General features: G+C 44.2%; 1 protein-coding gene across 1 annotated transcript in view; it reads right to left on the bottom strand.

The window, feature by feature from the left end:
* Positions 1-27665, bottom strand: part of USP34 (ubiquitin specific peptidase 34) — a 1418841-nt gene that overhangs the window by 254494 nt on the left and 1136682 nt on the right. Inside the window, 1 exon segment of the mRNA XM_030196176.1 lies at positions 14666-14744. Within this exon segment, the coding sequence (XP_030052036.1) occupies positions 14666-14744 (79 nt within the window).

The raw sequence follows: 27665 nt of genomic DNA, 5'->3' as shown, positions 1-27665 counted from the left end.
TTCTATGAACCGGCTCTCCCCTCTTCCTCTTGCCCCGGTGAATGTAATGCTCTGGAAGACCAAAAATTGCCAGGGTCAACTTCTAGTTCCTTCCATGCACAGATTAGGGTTCAAAGAGAACTTAAAAGTGCTTATGAGGCAGGACGCACAAGAACTATTATTTTGAATGATTCTCAAACTGTAGAAAACATTTATGCATTGCAAACCTATACTGACATTCTGGGATGCTTAACTTGTGTAGTGGAGCAGAGAGCCCATTTCTACCATTACTGCCTTAACTGGGAGGGAGTGAAACATAGAAGCTGAAGGCATATAAAGACCTATCCAGTCTGCACATCCATGTCGTGTACTAACCCCTGCTCTCCCTTAGATATTCTAGGTATTTGTCCCAAGCTTTCTTAAATTTAGATACAATCTTTGTCTTCACCACCTCCACTGGGACACCGTTCCACAAATTCACCACCCTTTTCATGAAGCAAAGTTACTCACCTGTAGCAAGTGTTTTCCGAGGAGAGCAGGCCAAATATTCTCACAGCTGGAAGATGTCATCCAACGGAGCCCGGTGCCGACACTGACTAGCAAGACTGAGAACTTTCTAGTAGCATCCCACTATGCGTGTACTGGTGCCTTGCCACAATCATACACAATAGCTAAAGAATACAACTCCAAAGGGAGGTGGAGGAATATGTGCGAATACTTGGCCTGATGTCCTTGGAGAACACCTGCTACAGGTGAGTAAATTTGCTTTCTCTGAGGACAAGCAGGCCTTCGTATTCTCACAGCTGGGAATCCCTAGCTACCAGGCTCACCATAAACAACTAGAAAAGGGAATCGAAACTTTGATGCCTGGAACTCAATTAACCTGAAAATATTTACATAGTAGTTGTGAAGGTGCAGCCTGGAACTAAACAAACGGGGCTGGGGGGAGGGGGTGGAGTTGGATTCTAGACACCAAACAGGACTGCTTGCCCAAACCAGCTATCATGTAGGGTATACTGCTTAAGATAGTAAAGGGATGTGAATGTATGGACAAATAACCATGTCACAGCTTTGCAAATCTCCCCTATGGAGGCTGATCTTACATGGGCTGCCGACACAGCCATGGCTCTGACATTATGAGCCTTAATATGACCTCCAGAGTCAGCCCAGCCTGCACATAAGTAAAGGAGATGCAATCTGCTAGCCAATTAGAAATGGTGCATTTGTCGACGGCTCCCCCCATCCAGTATGGGTCAAAAAAAATAAAAAGCTGGGTGGACTATCTATGGGCTTTAGTTCACTCTAGATAGAAGACTAAGGTTCGCTTGCAATCTAAGGCATTCAGTACACTCTCGCTAGGATGGGCATGCAGTTTTGGAAAAATTGCTGGCAGGATGATTGGCTACTTAAGATGGTACGCCAATACTACCTTAGGATGGAACTTTGGATGTGTTCAGAGAACTACTATATAGTGATGAAACTTAGCGTAAGGTAGATCAGCTACTAGGGCCTGAAGCTCACTTGAATCTGCCAGCTGAAGTGACCGCCACCAAAAACACAACTTTCCAGGTCAAATACTTCAGATGACATGAATCAATGACTCGTAAGGAGCTTTCATCATCAGCTGGGTGAGGACAATGTTGAGATCCTATGACACAGTCGGAGGTGTGACAGAGAGCTTTGTTAATAATAAACATTGCATTAAGTGAACTAGAGGCTGTATAGAGATGGGCTTACCTCCTACGTGGTGATAAGCACCGATTACACTTAGATGAACCCTTACTCAGACTCAGAAAGGTGAAGGAGATATTCAAGCAGTTTCATGTAGGGCAGATGAAGGGATCAAAGACTTTGCCCTCACATCAGACAGCAAACCTCCTCCATTTAAATGAATAACACTTTTGTGCAGTCTTTTCAGGAAGACAGCAAAATGAGGGAGACTCCCCTCTGGCTAACCTAAGGATTAAAATTGTACGCTCTCAACGTCCAAGCCGTGAGAGCCAGGAATAGGAGGCTGGGATGCAGAAGATATCCCTTGTTCTGCATGATGAGGGATGGAAAATATTCCAATCTCTATAGATCTTCAGAGGACAACTCCAGAAGAAGAGGAAACCAAATCTGCCTCAGCCAATAAGGCACGATTAGGATCATAGTTTTCTGGTCTTGCTTGAGTTTCAGCAAAGTGTTCTCTATGAGAGGTATCACAGAATGCACATACAGAAGATCCTTCCCTCAATGTAGGAGAAAGGCATCTGACGCTAATCTTCCGTATAATCTGAGCCTGGAAAAGAACTGGGGGACTTTGTTGAGATGAGTGACAAAAAGATCCACTGAGGGGGTGCCCCTTGCTCAGATGATCTTGCAGGCTCTGCCCACTTTGAGAGACCACTGCTTCCTGACACAAGGGGTAGGAACCTACATCTCCCTGCAGTTTACACAGAACATTTCAACCTAGTTGCCCGTTTGAATGAGAATAATTTGGCTCTGTAGCTGATCTCTCAAAGCCTTTAGAGAGTTCCAAATGGCCCTCAGCTCGAGGAGGTTGATACTCAGAACTACTCATCGAAGAAAGGCATCAGCAAAGGTGGGGGAACTGGGGGAGAGGCAATCTGAGAAGCGTTGGTGCCATCTGCAGAGCTCCCCATCCTAGACTGGATGCACCTTTTGTTAACCTCTTCTGAGGAGGCAGAATTTGGAAAGGGAGTCCCACAATCAAATTCGATTAAATTGTCTATCACAGAGGGACATGAGTTAACGCTGGTAAAATCTGGATTGCATCCGCTAGATTCTCAGCCACCCAAGACCACTGGGAAGCTAGGATCCACCGAGCCATTCTTAAATGGAGCTGTGCCATGGGAGTGACATGCACTGTTGGGGCCATGTTGCCCATCAATCTCAACATTTGCGAAGCTGTGACCTGCTTGCTGCTTCAGACCTGTGATACTAGTGCTGTCAAGGTGTCTGCTCTTGCTTGTGGGAGAAAAGCCCGAGCCTGCAATGTATCGAGCAGGGATCTATGTACTCTAATTGCTGGTCCAGAAGAAGGTGGAACTTTGGGTGTTGGAGCTACTAGGTTTTATCATAAACTACCCCAATAGTTAGGCACATTGACTCTGTCACTCTCTCCTGCGATGTGCTCTTGACTAGTCAACTGTCCAGATAGGGAAACACAGATACTCCCAATCTGCAAAAATACGCCGCTACTAGATACTTTGTGCATACCCTGGGAGCTGATGCAAGACCAAATAGAAGAACGTAGTACTGTTAGTGGTGTTTTCCTATCCGAAATCTGAGACACCTCTTGTGATTAAGAAGTATCAAAACGTGGGAGCAGGCATCCTTCAAGTCCAGAGAGCATAGCCAATCATTTGCCTGAATCATGGGGAGTAGGGTGCCCAGGGAAATTATCTCTCTTTGATCAGGAAATTATTCAGGGCCCTTACTGTGATGTTTGTGAGCCCTTGGCCCAGAGGTGGCTGCGGGAGGATCACTCAACCACCTCTGGGTAGACGGAGTCCCAAGAGTATCCCAAAGAACTGGACTGGATGCAAGTGGAGGTGAACTAATTTATTTATTTATTTATTGCATTTATACCCCGCTCTTTCCCCGCTCAGTAGCAGGCTCAATGCGGCTTACAGGATATGGTACAGAGTATCATAGAGACATCATAAAGTAAGGTACAGGTACACAGAGTAAGGTACGAAGTGTAGCAGAGATGACCCAATTGTAAGGAGTAGTACAACTGGGAGAGAAGTGGGGGAGAGGATTGGAGTATGGGTAGTGTGGTTAAGTTCGAGAATTAGGTGGGTTATTTGGGTAAGCTTGTCTGAAGAGGTAAGTTTTCAGCAGCTTTCGGAAGGGTAGGTGTTCATTGGTTGTTCAGATGTGTTGAGGTATTGTGTTCCAGAGTTGGCTGCCTATAACGGAGAAGTTGGATGCATAGTAGGTTTTGTATTTGAGGTTTTGCAAGTGGGGAGATGGAGATTAAGATAAGTACGAGAAGATTTGGACCCGTTCCTGGCTGGAAGATCGATCAAGTTGTTCCTGTAGCTTGGAGATTTGCCATGGAGGATCTTGTGGATCATTGTGTGGGCTTTGAAGTTTATGTGTTCATTGATATGGAGCCAGTGAAGTTTTGCACGAAGTGATGTTGCACTTTCAAATCGTGGTTTGCCAAAGATGAGTTTAGCTGCTGTGTTTTGGGCGGTTTGGAGTTTTTTCATGATTTGGGCTTTGCAGCCGATGAAGATACTGTTGCAGTAGTCGGCATGGGTGAGTACTGTGGATAGTACTAGGTTGCGGAAAGTTTTTTGTGGGAGGAATGGTTTTGCTCTTTTCAGTACCCACATCATGTTGAACATCTTCTTCGTTGTGGCTTTTGCATGAGTTTCTAAAGTTAGGTGTTTGTCTAGAGTAATTCCTAGGATTTTTAGATTGTCGGATATTGGGATTGTAACATCTGGGGTGTTCAGGATGGTTGGGAGCAGAGTAGCGTGTTGTGATGACAGGATCAGGCATTGAGTCTTTTCTTTGTTCATTTTCATCTTGAAAGCGTTGGCCCAGGATGAAAGGATGTAGCTTTAATGGCAGCAAAATAAACACAAAGCAAAAGACAAACAAACGGCTCAGCAATAATGTAAGAGAAGAGAGGACAATAACCAGCCTAAGCTGCACATCCTAACACTAGCTAAAGCAAAACAAAACCTTAAGCATACAATATTGGCAAATAGCAAGGCAGCCTAGCTGTACAAGAGAAGCAAACATAAAAGCACAAGAGACTAGTCAAAGGCCCATCCTGGTGGGCAACAGAAAGCAGTAGCACTTAGCTGGAAGCTGTGAGACCGCTGGCAGTCAGACAAAGGTTCATTTTGTCAGGACTCTCAAGTAAGCCGTGGGACCTCCGCGGCAAGCTCTCACAGAAGCAGGAGATGAGCAGGAGAAAAGCAAAGGAACTCACAATAGTCTCTGGTAGAAAAAAAATCAGTTGAACGCTCCCAAAGCAAGCAAATCAATAGCAGTCTCTGTAATGCCTGAGCTGAATGCTCCCAAGGCAAAAGACACACTTAGGCACAGCACAGCAAACAGGAACAGCCCACATGGATCCCTCCACACTTCCAACACACACGGTCCAAAACTCAGCACAGCGCCAACTCACTGCAGTCAGTGATCAGGGACTCACTGTGGACGACTGGGGATTCAACTGAGGGGCAAGTAGCTCTCAGGACTTCAAGGCAAGGAAGCAGGCTTCACTGGAACAGAGCAAGAAGCAGAAGCTGCAGCAAAGCTTCAGGCCAAAGCTTGACCAGGAAACAGCAGATGGAACCAGCATAGCCTCAGGCAGCCCTGAGCTCAATCAAGGATAACTGACAGAACACTGAGTGCATACAACAGCCAGTTTAAGAAGGGCTCAGCACTGATGACATCACCAGCTTGGCTTTCACCACTCTACAGTGACCCCACAGGTCACTGGCTAGAACTGCAGGTAAAACTAATGGGTCTAGATGGAATAGGGCACTGACGAGCAAGGCACAGACGTTGATGACCGTGACACTTAGGTCTAGGATGGGACAAAATCCCCCATCTTCTTGGGCACAAGGAAGTACCTGAATTAGAATCCCTTCCCTTCTTTCCCTGGATGCACAGGTTCAACTGCATGACCTGTAGACAGGCGGAGATTTCCACTCCAAGAACCTGCTTGTGATGAGAGCTCATGTACGAAGCTCTCAGTGGGCAATTTGGTGGTCTTTGACGCCAATGTAGGGTGTAAATGAGTTGGACTATTTGAAGAACCCACCTGTCGGAGGTTACAAGGGGCCATCTGTGTTGATAAAAATTCAGCTTCCTCCTACTAGTAAGATGTCTGGGTGGTCAGTTCGAGTGTGGCTATGCTTTTCTGGAGCCAGTCAAAAGTTAGTGTCTTGCATCGACTGGGGAGCTGGCTGGGGCTTTTGAGGGCAGGACTAGCGAAGCTGAGAACGCTAGGCCTGGGGTTTCTGGGGCACAGTGAGAAGGTGGTATAAATCTATCCCTTTGGGAGCAGTAGGGTTGCTGACTAGGCCCACTCAAAAACCTCCTAGAAGAGGAGATTGTAGCTGGAGGATTGCCAGACAGGGTTAGGATAGTATCTGTATGTTTCTTGACGAGGTCTGCAACCTCTTCTACATCAACTCCAAACAGGCTGTCATCTCAGCAAGGAATATCCACCAACCTCTCTTGAACCACTGGTTCTAGGTCATAGACATGCAGCCAAAAGAATCTGCGCATCCCCACACCCACGGTGCAGAGTCTGGACGCTATATCAAAAGAGTTGTATGCACCACTGACCAGATATTTGCTACACTCCAGCTGCATACTGGCCAACTGGTGAAGCTTTACAGCCTGTTCCTGAGGAAGAGAATCCACAAGACCTAGTGTAACTGCGGATCAAAGACTGCAAGTAAAGTCTTATGTAGAGCTGGTAAGTCTGGATGTGGGCAATGAGCATCAGGCCTGAAAAGCTGTCTTCCCAAATGAGTCCAATGTCGAGCCTCTCTACCTGGGGGTGCTGAGACATGAGTGGTGAGGCAGCTGGGCCCTCTCGAATCCAGGAGCCTTCTGAATATGATACTGTGTATTCACCTTCTTAGGTACAACCTGCACTGAGAGGGGGGGATTCCCAGTTCTTCGTCAGCGCATCTTTAAGGATAGGGTGCAATGGTACTGTGACCCCTTCATTAGGAGGAGAGTCGTAGTCTGGGAGAGTTAACATGTCTGCCCTAGCATCTTCCTCCATCTCTATCTCTCTAACAAAACCAGTGAAAGAGACCCTCAGGTGGAGACTTACATCTCACTTGAGGTGGGGAGCAATCAGAAGGTACCCCATGAGACTTCACCTCCGAGAACTAGTGTGGGTCCTCCTCTGAATCCCATGAACTGTCCCACTCAGACCAGGCTGAATGAGTCTGTGCCTGCCTTGGCTCAGTGGAACCATGTCCATGCCCCAAAGAGCACCAAGGTACATCCCTACACTCCAACTCCGGGAAAGCTTCTTCCCATGACATCGAGAGTGGTACTGTATGTGTTGATGTCAACACCCTTTGAGGTGCAAGCATCAAGGATCTCTGCACAGGCATGGGTTGAGCCTTGGGAAGAATCTGGGGCTGATTCACATCTGGCACTAGCGCACTCGATGCTTAAGTGGTTTGCAGTTACCGCATCTGCACCAGCTGTTCCCCGAGCATGACTCTGAACTGCTCATCGAAGAAAGGCATCAGCAACGATGGGGGTACTGGGGAAGAGGCAACCTGAGAAGCGTTGGTGCCGAACTGGTAGCAGGGACCTGCCTGCCTGGAGACTTGTGCACTGGCACCTCTTCTAATGAAGGGGAGCGCTCCTCCCAGTGTCAGTGCTTCTCAGGTACCGGCAAAGCCAATGCCCCATTGCTCCCGACACCGTGCATCAATGAGGACTGATGCCTGTGGTTCTTGGGCGTCCCTCGATGCTCAGCATAGTGGTCCTTCAGTGCTGACGAGTATGACATTGAACCTGTTCGTGCCTTCAGTGTTGGGTCTGATGCTGACTGGTCCTGGGGCCTACTCTCAATGCCCGATGTTGAGAGAGGTGGAGATGCCGGTGCACTCCCAGTGGATATTGATGTCTTATACAAGGGCATCATCACTTCCTTTTTCCTACTAGCCTTTCCTATCCCTATGCACCCAAGCATCTTTCTAGCTTTTACTGCCAACTTTCCTCTCTGTTTGGCCACCTTAAGATCATCACATATGATCACACCCAAGTCCCATTCTTCTTCCATGCACAAAATTTCTTCACCCCCTAAACTGTACCATTCCCTTGGAATTTTGCAGCCCATATATATGACTCTGCATTTTTAAGTATTAAATCTTAGCTGCCAAACTCCAGACCATTCTTCAAACTTCACTAGGTCCTTCCTCATGCTACCCACATCATCAGAGATGTATACCCTATTGCACATTTTGGTATTATCTGTAGAGGCAAACCTTACCAGACAGCCCTTCAGCAACATCGCTTACAAAAATGTGAAAACGAATTGGCCCAAGATCCAAATCTTGTTGCACCCCATTGGTAACATCTCTTTCCACAGGGTAAGATCCATTTACTACTACCCTGTGATGTCTTCCACTCAACCAGCTCTTAACGCAGTCAGTGACTTTAGGGTCCATACCGAGTTTATTTTATGTCGTCTATGCAGACTGTGTCAAAGTATACCACATTTAGCACTCTCCCTCAATCCAACTTTCTGGTCATTCAAAGAAATTAATCAGATTTGTCTGACAAAGCGTGCATCTAGTAAAACCATACTGCCTCAGGTCCTGCAATTTATTACATTCCTGAAATCTCACTATTCTCCGTTTTAAAAATGTTTCCATTAATTTATGTACCACAGAGATCAGATTTACTGGCTTGTAGTTCCAAACCTCCTCCTCACTTCTGCTTTTGAGGAGACGAACCACATCTGCCCTTCTTCAGTCAAGACTGACTCTAGAGAAGCACTAAAAAGGTCAGACAACAGAGGCACCAGGACGTCCTTTGTTAGGTTGGTCATGAGCCCTTGTGCCTAGGCCTAGGGCGGACCAAGTTCACGCCACACAGTAGCAATGGCCACGAAGCCCAGCACACTCAGGGCGACCAACGAGCACCACCAGGAATGGGAATAGACCACTCATAAGGACCCCAAGGCCAAACTGGAACTCACACATAGACCAAGTGTACGGGCCACAAGGCTAAACTGGAACCTAAATACACACACAAGGGAAGGGAAAAGAACAGAGAGAAGTCCTGGAAGGGGCTAGTACTCGATACCACAGATCGAGTACTAGCCCACACACAGATACCAACGAAAGGAACACAGCTAGATAAGGAGGAGTCTGCAAACAGCAGATAAAGGGTAAGGCAGACCACAGAGAAAGATGGAGCAGTGCTCACAAGAGCCACGCAACAAATATAGCAGGTACAGGGTTTAAGCAGTCTACAGAGAGAAGCTGATTCTAGGTACACAAGTCAGACAAGGATCAGTGATCACAAGAACCAAACAACAGATACAGCAGGAAAAGGGTTTAAGCAGACTACAGAGAGAGACTGCTTCTAGGTACAAAGGTCAGACAAGGAGCAGTGCTCACAAGAACCAAGCAACAGATACAGTAGGTAAAGGGTTTAAGCAGGCTACAGAGAGAGACCGCTTCTAGGTACACAGGTCAGACAAGGAGCAGTGCTTACAAGAACCAAGCAACAGATAAAGTAGGTAAAGGGTTAATAGGGAAATCCAAACAAAGAAAGTAAGCTCTTACCACAGACTCTGCCAGCTCATACAGCATGGAAGAGAAAGGCAAGGCACACAGAAGCAAGGGAGCTGAACACAGCTGCACAACAGTAAAATAATCAGAGAAGAAGCTGGCTGCTACAGACACATAGAACAAATACAGACCAAGAGAAAAGAAAGCAACCAAACAACAGAGAATTCACCCTGTGCCACAGGCACAGACTAAGCAGACAAAGTAAGCTCACAGCAGATGGAGATAATGCTAGAGCGTCCTATGCAGGCAGAGGTATGTTTAAATAGGGTCTGGCATCTGACGTCAGCTGCCTCAGAAGTCACTCAGGAGCAAGTCCCAGTCACTACCCTGCTTGTCCCAGTAGAATCATAACAACCTTAAGTTTCTTCAGTACTCTCGGATGTATGCCATTTGGCCCCATTGCTTTGTCTACCTTTAGTTTAACTATCTCCTTATGAACACAGTCCTCTATAAATTGTTCAAGATCTAGCACACTTCCATTCCTACTTGTGTTTGTCTTTTGTGGTACTACTCCTGCCCTACATCTGTGAACACAGAACAAATATTTGTTAAGCAATTCTGCCTTATCCTTATCAACTTCTACACATTCCTCCCTTTTACCCTTGAGTCTCACAGTGCCACTTTTGCACTATCTTCTTTCATTAACATATCTAAAATAATGTCGTCCTCCCATTTTACTATATTGACCATTTTTTCTTCCATTTTTATCTTTGCTTACCTGACTACTTTACCAACTTCTCTTAGTTTTTCTAGACACTGTTGACTGTCTTCCTTTTTCTGTGATCTCTTTCAGTTTATGAAGGCTAACCTTTTTCTTCTCTTTTTCAACTACTACTTTGAGAACCAAAGTGGTTTTTCTTTTCTCTTACTTTTACATTCCTTCCTTACAAGGTTTATTGCCTTTAAAATAGCTCCTTGCAGTTTTGCCCGCTGCTTTTCTACTTCAACCTGATGTTAGAAGTATTACCCGATCTCAACAAAGTCAGTTTTTAAAAGTCTAGAACCATCACTTTTGAATTAATCCTCTCCACGCCTGCCTTAATACTGAACCATACTATTTAACAATCATTAGATACCAGATGACACCTACATTATCACCACAAACACTCTCCCTATTCGTAAGCACTAGATCCAATAATGCCCCATCCTATGTAAGCTGCATTACTAATTGCCAAAACAGTTCTCTCTGTAGAGGATCCAGGACCCCCCCCTACTTCCAGACAACACCACAAAAGGGATGCCCAAGTCAACTATCAATAACAACTGAAGGAATCGAAAGGGAGAGACAAGAACTAATCAAACAACAAAAAGTCAATCCCAACAATATGAAGAAACTGGCGACACAACCAAAAGGACAGTAGTAGAATACTGCCCACAAACCTGACAAATGGGTGAAGTAAATTTAAATAAATTTTTAAAGAGTGCACTGGAGAATTCAGTCTAGGCTGTACATACAATCAACATATACATATTAAAACCATCTATTAGTAGTAATTCCCCTTTCATAGCCCTATTTTGAAGTTATTCAATTAAGGGTTATAGGTCTCTGTCTACTTCTGCCTGTGAAGGCAGCCTGTGTATCACACCGATGTAAAAGAATTTCCATTCCTTCTTTCCAGATTGACCTACAATACCTCTTCCTTACCTGTAGGTCTTGCAATTCTATTGCTTTTATTATCATCTTTAACATATGCCACGCGTCTTCCCTTTCTTCTTACCCTGCCCTTCATGAATAGATTATAGCGTAGTATAACTAGATCTCAGTCACAAGTTCTCCATGAACCACATCTCTGAGATCCTCCACTAAATCAAAGTCAGCCTTTTCCATCACAACCTCTAGATCCAGAGCATTATTTCCCATAGCACAAGCATTAGCATACATTGGTTTCCAGATTCCACCCTTTTTTCCCATTTTATGTAGAGGTATTGAAAGTTTCATTTACCTTTTTTACTTACTTAGGGGCTTGATCACCCAGCCCTGCTGATTCTAGATTAAAGCCCTCTTCAATAGGCTAGCCAGTCTGCTGCTGAAGACAAATCATCCCATGGTCCAGGAAGCCAAAACGTCTCAATGACACTACCTGCGCAGAAATGCATTCATCTCCAGGATGCAATTTTTCTGCCTTGGCCTTTATCTTTCAAAAGGGAGGACTGAAGAGAACACCATCTGTGCACTTATCTTCCAGAGCCATGAAGTAACTTTTGATATGTTCAGAAGTATACCTAGCAATAACATTTGTGCCCAAATAGAAGACCAGCATCAGATAATCATCAGTAGGCCTGATTGAACCTCAGTAAACTCTCCGCAACATCTCAATCTTGGCACCTACCAGGACATCATGCCTGGTTAGCAGATGGACTCCTCTGTAACCCCTCAGAAAAGAATTGTCACCGTCGACCACCACTATGTTTTGCTTCCTAGTGATCCAATAATTTCTGGGATTTTGAGATTTGGTTTTTCCTGTTCCTGGGATGCTCTCATCTCCCTCTACTTCCAGGGCTGAATACAGTTTTTAATTTCATGAGCATGTAGAGTCATAATATCTATCCAGTAGAGTGGAGAAGAGAGAGAAATTCTGACATGCATGTGATGTCACCTGCTGAAATATTAACTTAGTAGCAAACTGGAGCTGTGTAGGCTCTGCCATGACTAAGTATGCAGCCTTCATAAACTTTCCTATAAAAAGCTGGTGGACAACAGCTCTTATCTGGGGAACCTCTCCAGGTTTGTTTTGGCTGGGTGCTAAACATTCACAGATTGCACCTGTGTACCTGACACTGCTATCAAGCCAGCAACAGCTGACCCAATGAACTGCTATGACTTTGCTGCAATGTGTCACCCCCTTTATTTCCAGACATACTGGAAGCAAGTGGGGAGGAGAGCAGATTGCACTCAGATAGAGCCTGCTTCCAGGCCAAGACAAATACACCAGCTAATACACTGAACTACCATGACTTACCTGCAGCATGTTACCCCCTTTATTTACAGTCATGCTGGAAGCAAGTGGAAAAAGAGAAGATTGCACCCTGCCACCCTGTTTGCTTGCCTGCTCCCAAGCCAGGCATAAACACTAGTGGACACATGCTGCACTTTCATGATTAGCTCTGACTCAATTCAGAAAGCAGCTGAAAGCCTATTATTTTTGAAAACTTTTAGTGCTCTTTTTTGGTTTCTGTCTTTTCTTGTTCTGTTTTTTTTAACTCTTATGTTTGTAAGATAATATGTTTTTTTTGTTGTTGTTGTAACCCGCCTAGATTGGTAGGATAGAGCAGGATATAAAATTTTTAAATAAATACTTGTAGTGTGTCACCACCCTCACCCTTCCTTTTTCCCAGATATTCGGGAAACAGTAGCTAGAAAGAGAAAAGGGGCGTAATCTCTTCAAAACCTCTGACCAAGTTCCAGCACAACACAGCACATAGAAGACCACAAGGTAGGTTGGGAAAGGCTGCACTAAAGGCATTGTTTTGTTTTTTCTTTCTCCTCTTCCAAAAACTTTAATTGGCTGGACCTTAGTGAGCTTACCTCTGGCCATTTCCCAATAGTAGGCGAGGACAGTAAGCATTGCAGTCACAACACCCACAAGGACAAGGAGTGGATGGGGGTGGGGGGGTGGGGGGGTGGGAAGGACCTGGCACCACCAGGGTTACCACTCCTGGGCTATGTGGATTGGCCTCCATCAATCAAAGTACTCTAGTCTGTTCCCAAAGGGGGAGGGAAATTAGCCTCAAAGGATTCTAACCCGCAGCATCTCACAAGCTTGCTCTATGTGCCACCAGGAATCTACAGCCTTCTTGAGAGCAGCATATTCAGTCTACTCATAATTGCTGCATCATCTGCTGCAGCAGAGAAATACTGAGAAGCTGAAGGCAGCACCAGCTCCCTATAGGGGAGTGAAGTCAGCTCTTAGCTGTTTTCTCTGGCTTCATCTGCCAGCAGAGGGACATAATTCACTCGTTGGATTGGTCTGCGTCAATGATAAAGGAATGAGCTATTATTTGATGCTTATGCCTACCTCACAGCAAGTGGAAATACCTATGTCTAGTAATACACGCAAACTTTACTTCCCTGAAAAAAATCATTACCACAATATGCTGCCTTCCGAATTGGTGTATGTAGTGAATCTAAATGACTAAATACTGGATTTCTAAAATTGCTATGTACACATGTAGGGAGTTATACGTGCAATGCTGCACAAGCCTTTCTAAAATGACATTTTATAGATTTATTGTTCTGTAGCTTGTTACCTCCTATGCATTAGGTAAATTTTTTTTTACAGTACTGTAATCTGCTTTGCTTGTCTTATAGTCAAAAAGGTGCGTATAAATATTTGAATTAAATCAAGCAATTTTTGTCCAGTTTATCTGAACCTCCATCTCCACATCTTATTCCGATTCTCATGTTACTACACACAGCCTAAGACCAACACAAACCACAGGGATGAAGGGGTTTTTAAATGTACATGACATAGGGATGAATAATTAAACATATTCCTAAAGTGTACTACCATATAAATGATCTGGGTTTCATTCCTGACTTGCACTCCTTGGGCTTCCCAATATGGGTACACAGAGAAGAAGTCCCAGTTCCCACACAATGGCAAGATCATGTGGCCAGATTCAGCGTGCAAACATACTGGGTATTCAATGCCGAGTCATATCTGGCAACCGACTTTGAATATCTGTGTTTATTTTGGCCGCTAAAAATTAACTAGCTACGCTGATATTCAGCGCTAACTGATTAACGTTTTAGAGGTAAAAGATAGGCCTGTTATTTAAGCTGCCTAGTCTGACCACTCAATATAGCTGGTTAGATCCTGAATAGAATATCAGTGCTTACTAGGCTATGTCACGCAACATAGCTGCTAACTGAAATATTTATTTATTTATTTAGTGGGGAGATAACCGGTTATCTTCTGCTGAATATCTGCAGTTAGGCATGTAAATGCTATTTAACCGTCCAAGAGCTGCTCCCTGGCCGGTTTAAATAGTTTTGAATATCGGGGATACTAGGTTCAAGAAGGAGCTATGGTCTGGTGCACCTGGGCAAAGACTGTTGTAACTATGGCTGTGTGAAGGAAGAGGGAATGGGTTTAAAAAGGGGATAAATCTTTGAGCATTACAAATAAAGATTCAAGGCATCACTAGAGGCAAGTTCAAACAGATTTGGAAATTTATGATTCAAGATGGAACTGATGAAACAAAAAAAGAAAACCAAACAATTGATGATACTTATGTAATTAGAAAATGGTAGCCCTAATCACCTAGAAATTTCAACTGCAATAAGTTCGAAACTGCAACCACATTAAAACTGAAATATTTCAGCCCCTGAACCAGTTATGATCTTACATCAAACATACTGTATTTCACATACCGTCTCACAATTTGATTAGGACATTTAATTAAAATCTGCATTGGCCACCAGTCATCATCAGCCATTCGGTCCAAAAACCACTGTAATAAACAAAATGTTTAATGTTTAATATATTTGACTAATTATCCTTTGAAACATGAAAGGGTAAAAACAACTCCCAGATTCTCTATAGGTTGCCCAAAGTGGGTGCCAGAAATGAGCACCAACTGGCCACTTAACTGGTGCCTAATTGAAGTTGTGACCAGATCAGCCCTTAAGTGGATATTCCTATAACTTGCTGCCTAACTTTTCCCACACACAGCCCAAAAGAGGAAGTGGCCATGGGAAGGGGCATAGGCGTGTCATGGGTGTTGCCTAAAATTAGGCACCAAGTTACAGAATTTTATTATTTGTTGAATTTGTATCGCACATTGGTCCCACCTTTTTGCGAGGCTCAATGTGGCTTATATATTGCCGTTAATGGCGTTAGCCGATTCTGGTCTGAACAAATACATGGTACAAATGAATACAAGGTGATGTTGTAGTAGAAATTGTGCCAATCATGCCTAACTTTGGGCGCTAGGCTTACACCTGTTTTTATCAAACTTGTTTTTGGATAACGGTGGGATACAAGAATGCATAAATAAATTTAAAAATCTGTGTGGTATGCCAGTATCCTATAAAGGTTGGGTGCCATTTACAGAATAAGGGCTCAGTGCAGATTTTTTCAGTGCCTAACTTTTCGTACTATAATACAGAATCCTCCAAAACTGTATATCATACATTCACTTTGTCCCTCAAAATTATGGTACACAGTCATTTGTTTTCTAGAATGAGTATAAATACTAAAAGAAATAATAATACAAAGCCATTTTTGCACAAAAAGGAATCTCCAAACCATGTAAACCCAAAATAGTCCCATGTTGGACTGGTCAAGCAATGTATAATCGGAGTGCTAGTGGAAATTTATTTAAGATTTATTAGCTGCCTTTATCAAGTCACCCAAGACTATGTTCAAGAGATATACCGTGACATAAGCAACTTATAACAACAGTATAACCAGTAAAGAGGCGTATTTCAAAGCACTTAGACTTACAAGATTACATAGTAACCTACGGAACTTTGCAAGTCTAAGTTTTTTTGATAATGAGCCCCACAGTGATCAAATATCAGTGTAATATACAATTTGAATAGTGGGGTAAGACAAACACAACAGATGGGCAACTAATTTGTTTGCAGGGAAAGCACAATCAGAAACAGATGTACTAATGAACAGTAGCTGTGGGCAGACACAGATTTCTGGGGGATGCCAGCTGCCCCCCAGCTGCTTTGATATCAGCATTTCATGCTCCAGAACTTTGTCAAGGGTGCCCTTGTTTGGATGAATATGAAATAAAGCGAAGATACTTACCTGTAGCAGATATTCTCTGAGGACGGCAGACTTTATATTCTCACATATAGGGTAGCACGGAGTTCGCGTTGCCGGTCCACAGCTTGTAACAAGCTTAAAAATAAGTCTTTGAGCGCGAGACATGCCCCACCATGCATGTGCAAGAGCCTTCCTGACCACCATGAGAGTGCAGGACCAGCAGTACAATATAAAGTATATAAAGAAAAGGAGACAACATCCAAAGGAATGTGGGAGAGTATGTGAGAATATAAGGCCTGTTGTCCTCAGAGAATACCTGTACAAGTAAGTATCTTTGCTTTCTCAGAGGACAAGCACACCTACAATTCTCACATATGGAAATCCCTAGCGACCAGGCTCACCACAAACAACCACCACAGGTCAATTGGACCTTGGAACAGTGAGGGCAAAAAAGTAATTAATCTGAAATTATATACAATCTGAGTGAGAGTGCAGCCTGGAACAGAACAAAATTGGCCTAGGAGGGTGAAGTTGGACTCTAGACCACAAACAAATTCTGCAGAACTGTCTGTCCAAACCGAATGACGCATCAGGTGTCCTGCTCAACGCAGTAGTGAAATGTGAATGTGTGGACTGCAGACCACATCGCAGCCTTGCAAATTTCTTCAACAGAGGCTGACCTCAAGTGGGCTACCAACGCAACCATGGCTCTAACATTGTGAGCACTGACATGACCTTCAAGGGTCAGTACCAGTGTTCCTTCTAAGATAAGCACATGAGTGAACGCTAATACAAACCGGGAGTGACGCTCACTTTGGGTCAATGTTCGCTATGGTCACGCTCCTCCCAGTTTTCCTCGCCACCAACGCACCTCAAGCCCAGGAAGCAGTATTTGAACTCACCAGCCTGTGAGATAGGCAGTACAGTTTTGGCCCTGCCCCTTCAGACAGTGTCATTATTATTATTATTTATTGCATTTGTATCCCACATTTTCCCACCTATTTGCAGGCTCAATGTGGTTTACAGAGTTCTGTTATGGTTTTGCCATTCCAGGATAATAGATATGATTAGTGATGTAAAAGTATTAGATAGGGAGAGAAGAAAAGGATTAGGTAGATAGGTAAAGAGATTAGACTGTCGTAGCTGGGCTAGTTGGCACTGTACGCTAGATGCAAAGAACAGAACATCAAAAAACTCCAAACAGCCCAAAATACCGCCGCCAGACTCATACTTGGAAAAACTAAATATGAAAGTGCAAAACCCCTAAGAGAGAAACTGTCATCAATCACAGCCCAGGAAGCAGTATCTGAGCATGCCAGGTTTGTGGGGAGCCTTGCTGAATAGTGTGCATGGGAACATCTTATTTTTTTGTGAGAACTGTGCTGCCTCTTACCTGATTTACATCATCTTTCTCCCTCCACAGCCCATGAGCTAGGCGGTGCGGCACTGACACCCCCTTCAGAGAATATAATCATTCACAGCACCGGAAGCAGTATTTGAGCATGCCAGATTTGAGGCACGCCACCTCAGGTGAGCACATTTGGCAGGGAGTTGAGGATAGGCTGAGGCCTGCAGGGACTAGTATAGACGAGGCGATTAGTTTATGGAATAAAACCAGTGATAGAGATTTTGGATGAAACTGCCCGTTATGGAAATAAGGAATAGAAACAAAATGAGTCTTTGGTTTACTGAAACTTTAGCTGTGTTAAAGAGAAATGTTATGAAGTTATTCTGATGCCTTTGCTCATATTTTCTTAACTCCTATTCCAAAGGCGCTAGGATCAGATTTAACTAAAGTAGGCAATCAGACCTATTGCCAATATACAATGACTTGCTAAATTTGCTCCATACATAGCTCAGGGGGACCCCTCCTCGCTGACAGCTTGGAGTGACACCCCCCTCACTCTTTTTTGGCTGTTGGGCTATTTTTGGCACTCACTCGAAAAAGAAATTTGCACACAGCAGGCTGCTCTTTAGAGGGAACACTGGTCAACCCAACCTGGGCATAAGTGAAAAAAATGAAATCTGCTAGCCAATTGGAAATGGTGCATTTTCCCAATGGCCACCCCAATCCTTTTGGGATCAAAAGAAACAAAAGGTTGGGTGGATTGTCTATAGGGCCTAGTCTGCTCCAAGTGAAAGGCCAATGCTCGCTTACAGTCCAAGATATGCAGTGCGCTTTCACCAGGATGGGCATGAGGTTGAGGGAAGAATGTTAGCAAGACAATTAACTGGTTCAGATGGAACTCTGACATAAGCTTAGGTAGGAACTTAAGAGTGCGTGCAAAGGACTACTCTGTATGATGAAACTTCGCATAAGGTGCATTTGCCACTAAAGCCTGAAGCTCACTGACCCTGCGAGCTGAAGTAACAGCCACTAAAAATATGACCTTCCATGTCTAGTACTTAAGATGACAGGAATCAAGTGGCTCAAAAGGAGCTCTATCAGTTGGGTGAGAATGACGTTGAGGTCCCATGACACAGGTAGAGGTTTGACAGAAGGCTTTGTCAACAGCAAACCTCTCATGCAGCAAATAACTAGAGGCTGTTCAGAGATGGGCTTACCCTCTATACTTTAATGATAAACACTAATTGCACTGAGGGGAACCCTTACGGAGTTGAGACCAGACTCGGAGCAGTGCAGAAGATATTCAAGCAGGGTCTGTGTACAGCAGGAAATAGCGTCTAGGGCCTTGCCCTCACACAAGACAGCAAATCTCCTCCATTTGAAAGAGTAACACCTTTAAGTGGAATCTTTTCTGTAAGCCAGCAAGACTCTGGAGACACCCTCAGGAAACTGCAAGGAAGCAAATTCTTTGGTCTCAACATCCAGGCTGTGAGGACCAGAGACCGTGGGTTGGAATGCAGAAGAGATCCCTCGTTCTGTGTGATGAGGGTTGGAAAACACTCCAATATCCATGGATAGGAGGCAATGCTCTGTTGTGGACTAGGAATTGGTTATTGGAGAGAAAACAGAGGGTAGGGTTAAATGGCCATTTTTCTCAATGGAGGAGGGTGAATAATGGAGTGCCGTATGGATCTGTACTGGGACCAGTTAACATATTTATAAATGATCTGGAAATTGGAACAAATGAGGTGTCAATTTGCAGATGATACAAAACTATTCAAATTTGTTAAAACACATGCAGAGTATGAAAAATTGGAGAAAGACCTTAGGAAATTGGAAGACTGGGCATCCAAATGGCAGATGAAATTTAATGTGCACAAATGCAAAGTGATCCACATGGGGGAAGAATAATCCAAATCATACCTAACTGATGCTAGAGTCCACCTTGGGAGTCAGCACCCAAGAAAAAGATCTAGGTGTCATTGTAGACAATACACTGAAATCTTCTGCCCAGTGTGCGGCAGCGGCCAAAAAACAAACAGGAAAATATGCTGGTATTTTTGTCATTTATGCATGTTTTTGGTGATAAATGCTGACCTCCATCTATACAGAATTACCTCCTTAAAAGGTAATTTTATAAGAGCACCATGGGAAGGCCTACTTGTCTTTATAAAATACTAGCATATATGGTAGAGAATGTGCCTGGCATGCAGGCACGATTGCTTACACCTGCTCAAGAGCAAGGGAAAACTGTCCCCCCCAACACCCTAAGTGTAGCCTTTACATAAACCAGATAAATTCTGTCCAGCCAACAAACTGACTGTACAAAACATATTCAACCACCTAGGTAAAAGGTGGGAGGGGGGATTTTGAAAAACAAAACTTATCCAGATAACTGCCAACATTACCTGGACATCTCTTTTGAATACTGGCATCCATGTTTGTACTTTTAAACCAAGCACACAGGTATAGTAATGTTATTACCTGTAGCAGATGTTCCTCGAGAACAGAAGGATAATAAATATTCTTACATGAGGAGTGACATCATCTGACAGTGCTCAGTTCAGAGAGGCTCCCCAGCATTCTATTTTTGAAGCCTTTGAAAGCGATTCATCTCACATGTGTGCATCTTCCTAGCTATTGTTGTCACAGGGGACCATGTCACACTAGCATAGCAGCTGATACAATGAAACTACTAGGGGAGGTGGATGGTATATAAGAATATTTATGTAAGAACACCTGCTACAGGTATGTAAATTTGTTTTCTCCAAGGACAAAAGGACAATATATTCTTACATGTGGGAATCTCTAGCTACTAGGCTGTCTAAAATACAAAAAAGAAGAAACCAAGGCCTACAACAGACAAGGCCTATTGACAAACTAAGAACTGCAATTTTTTTTTGATGGGAGGGTGCACTTGCCTCCCCCAGGCTGCCTATTAAGATGTTTCATTGTATTGTACAGATATCGTGAGTATCATATTTATGTTTCATGAATTATCTTCCATGTTGCCTATTATGATAATCATTTGCATTTTGCCAGCATTTACCATATTTTCTGTTATATAAATGTTTTATTGTGCTATTTTAATATGTCTATTTCTGATATAATATCATATCTTGTTATTACTAGGATTTAATTAGCTTAGCTCCAAGTTTACCTCATTGATTATATTTTATGTTTACATTTACTATTGTTGTTAACACAATGTAAACTGTTTATATCCCTATCATACATTGCTTTGGGTCAATCTCTTCATAGAGGTGGTTAATAATACATTCGTAAGATTTTCTCGTGGAGAGTTTGGCGTGCTGCTATGAGGATGACCGATGTCCTGCTGTAGAAGGTAAGTGGCTGATGGGTTGCCCCTCAGCCTCCATGCCATCCTGTGTGAGAAGGGCACTTGCTGCCCAGGAGAAGGGGCTGATCTATTGCCAGGGCTGAGAGAGGAATCAGATGTGTCAAGGTCAATGGGGGCTCTGATGATATTCACGTCTCTTACATGATTTTTTCGAGGATTAAAGTTATGGGTGAGGAAGGTGTACATGAGATGATGAATTCAAGGTATAATGAAGGCATCCACTGCTAGGTCTAATGGAACAAAATTTCTGCACTTTTTCTACTGCAAAGAGGTCCACATGTGGATAACCCTATTTGGCAAACATGCATTGGGTTATGTCTTGTACAAGACCCACTTGCTTGCCTGAACTTTCTGGTTGAGGTTGCCTGCAAGCTGATTGTTTTGTTGGCAGATACAAGGCCCGTAGATACACTTGAAGCATCAGATCCCAGATAAAGAGCATCTCTTTACAGAGGATGTAAGACATGGAGGCATTATTTTCAAAGCACTTTGGGAGGCTAGTTCCATAGGTTTCTATGGAACTTTGGGAGGCTAAGTGCTTTGAAAATGAGCCTCATGGTATCACCTTGTTGGACTATGCAGAACATTGCTACCCTGAGTCATGGTGCAGATCAAGAGAACCTTTCCATTGCCCCTGTCTCTAAAGATCTGTAGGGAATATAACATAGCATGAAGTTCCAAGATATTGATGTGGAGGCCTTCACTTTGGGTCTGGGCCATAGTTCCTAAGTCAGAACTGCAGGAAAGTAGGTTCTCCTGCCAGAGGTGATGCATTCATAGTAAGGATTATATTGAGGTTGCTAGAATGGGGCTCCCAAAGTGAGACTGGTTGGCTCCTGCCACCAACTAAAAAGCTTGGTTTGATCTATGGTGTTACACACACCTTTCTGGAGAGGATCCACGGGTGCTGGTCCAATTGGAACTTAGGAACCACTGCAAAGGTACTATGAATTTTTGTTTACCATATTGTAATCTATTTTTCTTGTCTTATAGACAGAACAGTGAAATATAAATATTTGAATTATATTTGTTCATTCACATGATAAGGGCTGAAGGTGTTATCTAAACTGGTGTCTCCCCCCACTGCATACTCTTATTCTCATTTTGTTTGTTTAAAAATGCAGCCTAAGATCTACCGAAAGCATGATATAGGGATGAAGGGTATCTTAAGCATGCAACACAGAGGACAGGAGGGATAGGGCCAGTGGTGTGCTAATTTTTAACAACAGGCTCTCTCCCCGGTCCACCTCGGCGCCCCCCCCCCCCCGTCCACCTCTGCGCCCCCCAAACTTGCAGAGCTGGCTATAGCCAGTGGGTGGGTGGGGGTGGGGGTGGGGGGGCAATGCATTACTCTCTCCAGGAAAAAAAAATTAAATGATCCCAGGTTCCAATCTAATTCATGTTTAATGTGGGATAAAATGCCATAAATAAGTAAATAAATATAAACTTTTAATGTTGAGCACCTGATTCTCAAAGGGAACATATTCCAAACACTATAATGAAAATAAATGATTTTTTTCTACCTTTGTTGTCTGGTGACTGTTTTCTGATCATGCTGGCCCAGTATCCGATTCTGCTGCTATCGTCCTCTTAACTCCGTTTCAGGGCTTCCTTTCCATTTATTTCTTTCCTTACCTCCTTTCTTCTCATTTCTGGTCCTCAGCTTCTGCCTATTTCTTCATCCATGTGCAGTTTTTCTCCTTTCTTCCTTTTCCCTTATCTTATCTCTTCCTCACTCCTCCCTCCCCTCCATCCATGTCCAGCATTTTATTCTCTCTTCTCCCCTCCTCTCCCCCTTCCCTCATCCACCCATGGCCAGCGACCCTTCTCTCCCCTGCCCTCCATCCACCCATGGTCCAGCAGTGACCCTCCTTCTCCCCTGCCCTGCATGCACCCATGGCCAGCGACCCTTCTCTCCCCTGCCCTCCATCACACCATGGCCAGCGACCCTTCTCTCCCCCTGCCTCCATCCAACCCATGGCCAGCGACCCTTCTCTCCCCTGCCCTCCATCCACCCATGGCCAGCAGTGACCCTCCTCTCCCCTGCCCTGCATGCACCCATGGCCAGCGACCATTCTCTCCCCTGCCCTGCATGCACCCATGGCCAGCTACCCTTCTCTCCCCTGCCCTCCATCCACCCATGGCCAGTGACCCTTCTCTCCCCTGCCCTCCATCCACCCATGGCCAGCAGTGACCCTCCTCTCCCCTGCCCTCCATCCACCCATGGCCAGCGACCCTTCTCTCCCCTGCCCTCCATCTACCCATGGCCAGCAGCTCCCTTCTCTCCCCTGCCACCCCCTCCCGACTTGTTCCGCAAATTCTCCTGCTTCCTCCCTCCCTCCCGATCCGGTCCCTCACCGACCCTACCATGGCCATCAAATTCTTCGGGGCCGGCAGTGTTGCCTGCCCGCTGCCATCGCTGACTTTCCTCCGCCGCCTGATCGCGCTTCAAAATGGCCACTGAGACTTACAGAAGTCTCGCGAGGCCGCCTCTGGAAGTCTCGGCGGCCATTTTTAAAGTGCAAACAGGCGGCGGAGGAAAGTCAGCAATAGCAGCAGGCAGGCAACACTGCCTGCCCCGAAGAATTTGATAGTCAAGGTAGGATCGGTGAGGGACCGGATCCGGAGGGAGGGAGAGCCGGCTCGCCCTTTCCAACAACCGGCTTGCAAGTCCGGCCAAAATTTTACAACCGGGATCTTGCGAGCAGGAGCGAGCTGGCTCCAGCACACCACTGGATAGGGCAGATATGAAACAGATGAAAAAGTATCATATAGAACAAATATTTTCAGAGAAGGGAAAGTGGTAAAACTAGAGGAAATGAATTGAGGTTGTGGGGCAGTAGACTTAGGAGTAATGTCAGAAAATTTGTTTTCACAGAGAGGATGGTTGATGCCTGGAATGCCTCCCGAAGGAGATGGAAGAAAAAAAATATGGTGGAATTCAAAAAGGAGTGGGGATGAATACAGAGGATCTCTAATTAATAAGCCCACCTTTTTGATGCAGCTTTTAACTCCTAACCCTTATTCACTTGTCAGAACCCTTATTTTATCATCCTCACTTTAATATTCCCTTATCTCTTGTTTGTCATGTTTGTCTGTCCTAATTAGATTGTAAGCTCTGTCGAGCAGGGACTGTCTCTTCATGGTCAAGTGTACAGCGCTGCGTACATCTAGTAGCGCTTTAGAAATGATAAGAAGCAGTAGTAATTAGAAAATGAATGGATATAAAAAACAAAACTAAAGGGTTGAGCATGTGTTTGCATGTCAAGTGGTGCTTAGATGGCAACTCTAGCTGCATCAACTAAGGCTGGTGTGGGCTGGTTTCTATGGTCTGAGTACCAATATAGCAATCTGGTTTAGAAAGGGCTGGACAGAGCTTCAATGGAAACACTCCAGCAATTTGGAACGTGAGGACAATGCTGGGCAGACTTTTACAGTCTTTGTCCCGCAATTACAAAGACGGATTCGGATAGGCTGGAGTGGGCTTTGACGGCAACTCCAGTATTTGGAACACAAGGCCAGAGCCGGACAGACTTCTATGTCTATGTCCTAGAAACACAAAAGACAAACCATAATCAAGTAATAATATCACGTTTATTGTTGGTTTAGAATCGACTGGCAGAACTGGATGAATCATCAGGTCTTTATCTGCCGTCACTTACTATGTTACTATAAGGATACAAAGGGAAATATATTGCTGTAGTGCAATCCATTACCATACAAATCTGGGTTGATTCCTGATTTGAACTCTTGGGCTTCCAAGTAGTGCAGAGCCCCCACACAAGGCAAGGACTTGTGGACTGACTCATGATGCACAAACTGGGTTCAAGAGGGAGCATGGCCTTGCAATACATTATGTGGGCTAAAGTGCGAGGGTTCCCTTTCAGTAAAAACTAGAAAGTATTCTGAAGTTATATTGTATGTACATTTGCTGCCTTGGGCGGGGTTGTTCCTTTTTTTTCATTACCCTATGGTTTTCTTGTTGCAATGTTGTATTTTTCTATTTTGCTGTTTTTTATTGGCTGTTTTGTACTTACAATCCTGCCTTTTGGTTTTCATTAAAGACTTTAAAAAATGGGGTGGGGTGGGGGGGTCACCAAGCGGAATGGCCGCTTAGGAAGAAGCTCTGAACGACCCACGAGGCTAAAGGCAAAAAAGCCCCAAAGCGGAGATTAGTGAATACCTGAGAGGTGTAGTGGACAAGCGCTGGACTCAGAGACCCCACTGGCTGATGAGTTTGAGAACAGAGGCGGTGGATTTCTAGCGCTTTGCGTTCCCAGGTGGGGGACGCAGCAAGCAGAAAATAAAATGGCGACCACGATGCCGAGTCAAAAAGAGCGAGCGGGACCTGCACCCGGCGGAGAGCAACAGAAGCTCGGCGAGGACCCGGATAGCCCAGAAGCGGGTGATGGGATCGGAATGGAGGCAGTGGCTGCAGGAGATGCGAGCAGATTTAAAAGCACTCAGGGGAGACTTAGCCACACTGGGAGATGATCTAAGAGGAGAGCTACAGGAAATGGGATCCCAGATTGAGGAGACAGAAGTCCAGCTAGAGTCACACTCAGAGGCACTTAAGCGTGATGGATCATCAAATGAGCAAACTCCAATCAGCTCAGCAGCAGGTTCTAGATAAGCTAGAAGATCTAGAGAATCTTAGCCGCAGACGGAATTTGCGATTTAGAGGCTTGCCTGAAACACCTGCTTATTTGGACTGTGAGGGAACGATGCAAAAAAAATGGTGAGTGGACCTGCTGGCAACGATTGGAACCAAGATAGAACCTACAGTGGTTCTCCTGGAAAGAGCTCATAGAGCTTCTGGATCTCTGCGAGCTAATCTGCCTAAGGACAGAGGAGTGGCCTAGTGGTTAGGGTGGTGGACTTTGGTCCTGGGGAACTGAGTTTGATTCCCAGCACAGGCAGCTCCTTGTGACTCTGGGCAAGTCACTTAACCCTCCATTGACTGCCGCATTGAGCCTGCCATGAGTGGGAAAGCGCGGGGTACAAATGTAACAAAAAAAAAATTCACTCCTCAAGGAGATTTTTCACACATCATTTCATGTAATTCTTTCACTTGGTAAAGTCTCTCTCCTTCCTTCCCTTTCATCCTCCCTCCTTGCACAATCTTGTGTCTTTCCCCGCTTGCTCTCACCTTCTTTCCCCCCCCCCCAATCTTCATGCTGCAGCGGCATTATTCATAGGCCTGATTTGGGCATTCACTGTGCCTTTCCCCTCTGACCTGTCCCGCCCCTTTCTGATGCAACTTCCTGTTGCCGGAAGGGCAGGAAAGGTCAGAGGAAAAGGTAAGCTTTGTGCATTGGCCCCCGAGATGCTTGTTGATGTAACAGTGCTAACTTCTATTAATTTAAAATGAGTGGATTAACATTTCTGAATCTAATTAGTAAATTAAAATTTTTTTTTTTTGCATTAGCTTATTGTTATGTCAGTCTTAACAGGAATGCAGACTAGGGAAGTGGTCTTTCCTAATTTTTAAGTCTCCAACCAGTAGCATTATAAAAATAAATAAATAAAAAGCTGAATAATGCTGGGACCTACCATTGTCTTGCAGGCCTTGTATTGAAGAACACTGCACTAGATCAAAAATTGCAATGTACACTGTTTTTCTTGATGATTTTATATTAATGTTGACAAACTAGCTGTTTTTCCCTTTCAAAGCAAAAGAAAGTATTTTTTTTCTACCACAATATTTGAAACACAATACCACATTCTATGCAAAAGAATCGGTTGGACCGCTAGATGACCGAGGGGTAAAAGGGGTGATCAGGGAAGACAAAGCCGTAGCGGAGAGATTAAATGAATTCTTTGCTTCGGTCTTCACCGAGGAAGATTTGGGAGTGATACCAGTGCCAGAAATGATATTCGAAGCTGACAAGTCAGAGAAAGTGAATGAAATCTCTATAAACCTAGAGGATGTAATGGGGCAATTTGACAAATTGAAGAGTAGCAAATCTCCTGGACCAGATGGTATTCATTCCAGAGTACTGATAGAATGAAAATGAACTGGCGGAACTATTGTTAGTAATATGTAAATTATCTTTAAAATCGAGCATGGTACTGGAAGATTAGAGGGTAGCCCATGTAACGTCGATATTTTAAAAAAGTTCCAGAGGGGATACGGGAAATTATAGACTGATGAGTCTGACGTTGGTGCCGGGTACAATGCTAGAGACTATATATAGAACACAATTACAGAGCATACTCAAAAGCATGGATTAATGAGACAAAGCCAGCATGGATTTAGTGAACAGAAATCTTGCCTCACCAATCTATTACATTTCTTTGAAGGGGTGAAAAAACATGTGGATAAAGGCAAGCCGGTTGATATAGTATATTTGGAGTTTCAGAAAGCGTTTGACAAAGTACCTCATGAAAGACTGCAGAGGAAATTGGAGAGTCATAGGAGAGGAGGTAGTATCCTATTGTGGATTAAAACTGGTTAAAGGATAGAAAACAGAGAGTAGGGTTAAATGGTCAGTATTCTCAATGGAGAAGGGTAGAGAGTGGGGTTCCTCAGGGGTCTGTGCTGGCACCGCTCCTTTTTAACATATTTATAAATGATTTAGAGATGGGAGTAACTAGTGAGCTAATTAAATTTGCTGACGACACAAAGTTATTCAAAGTTGTTAAATCGTGAGAGGATTGTGAAAAATTGCAAGAGGACCTTATGAGACTGGGCGTCTAAATGGCAGATGACGTTTAATGTGAGCAAGTGCAAAGTGATGCATGTGGTAAAGAGGAACCTGAACTATAGCTACGTAATGCAAGGTTCCACGTTAGGAGTCACTGACCAAGAAAGGGATCTCGGCGTTGTTGTTGATGATACGTTGAAATGCTCTGATCAATGTGCTGCGGTGGCTAAGAAAGCAAATAGAATGTTAGGTATTATTAGAAAAGGAAAGGAAAACAAAAGTAAGGACGTTATAATG

Source organism: Microcaecilia unicolor, chromosome 3 (genome assembly GCF_901765095.1).
Source record: "Microcaecilia unicolor chromosome 3, aMicUni1.1, whole genome shotgun sequence".
Lineage (NCBI taxonomy): Eukaryota > Metazoa > Chordata > Amphibia > Gymnophiona > Siphonopidae > Microcaecilia > Microcaecilia unicolor.
The sequence above is the reverse complement of the archived record's forward strand: the minus strand, read 5'-3'. Positions and strand labels throughout refer to the sequence as shown.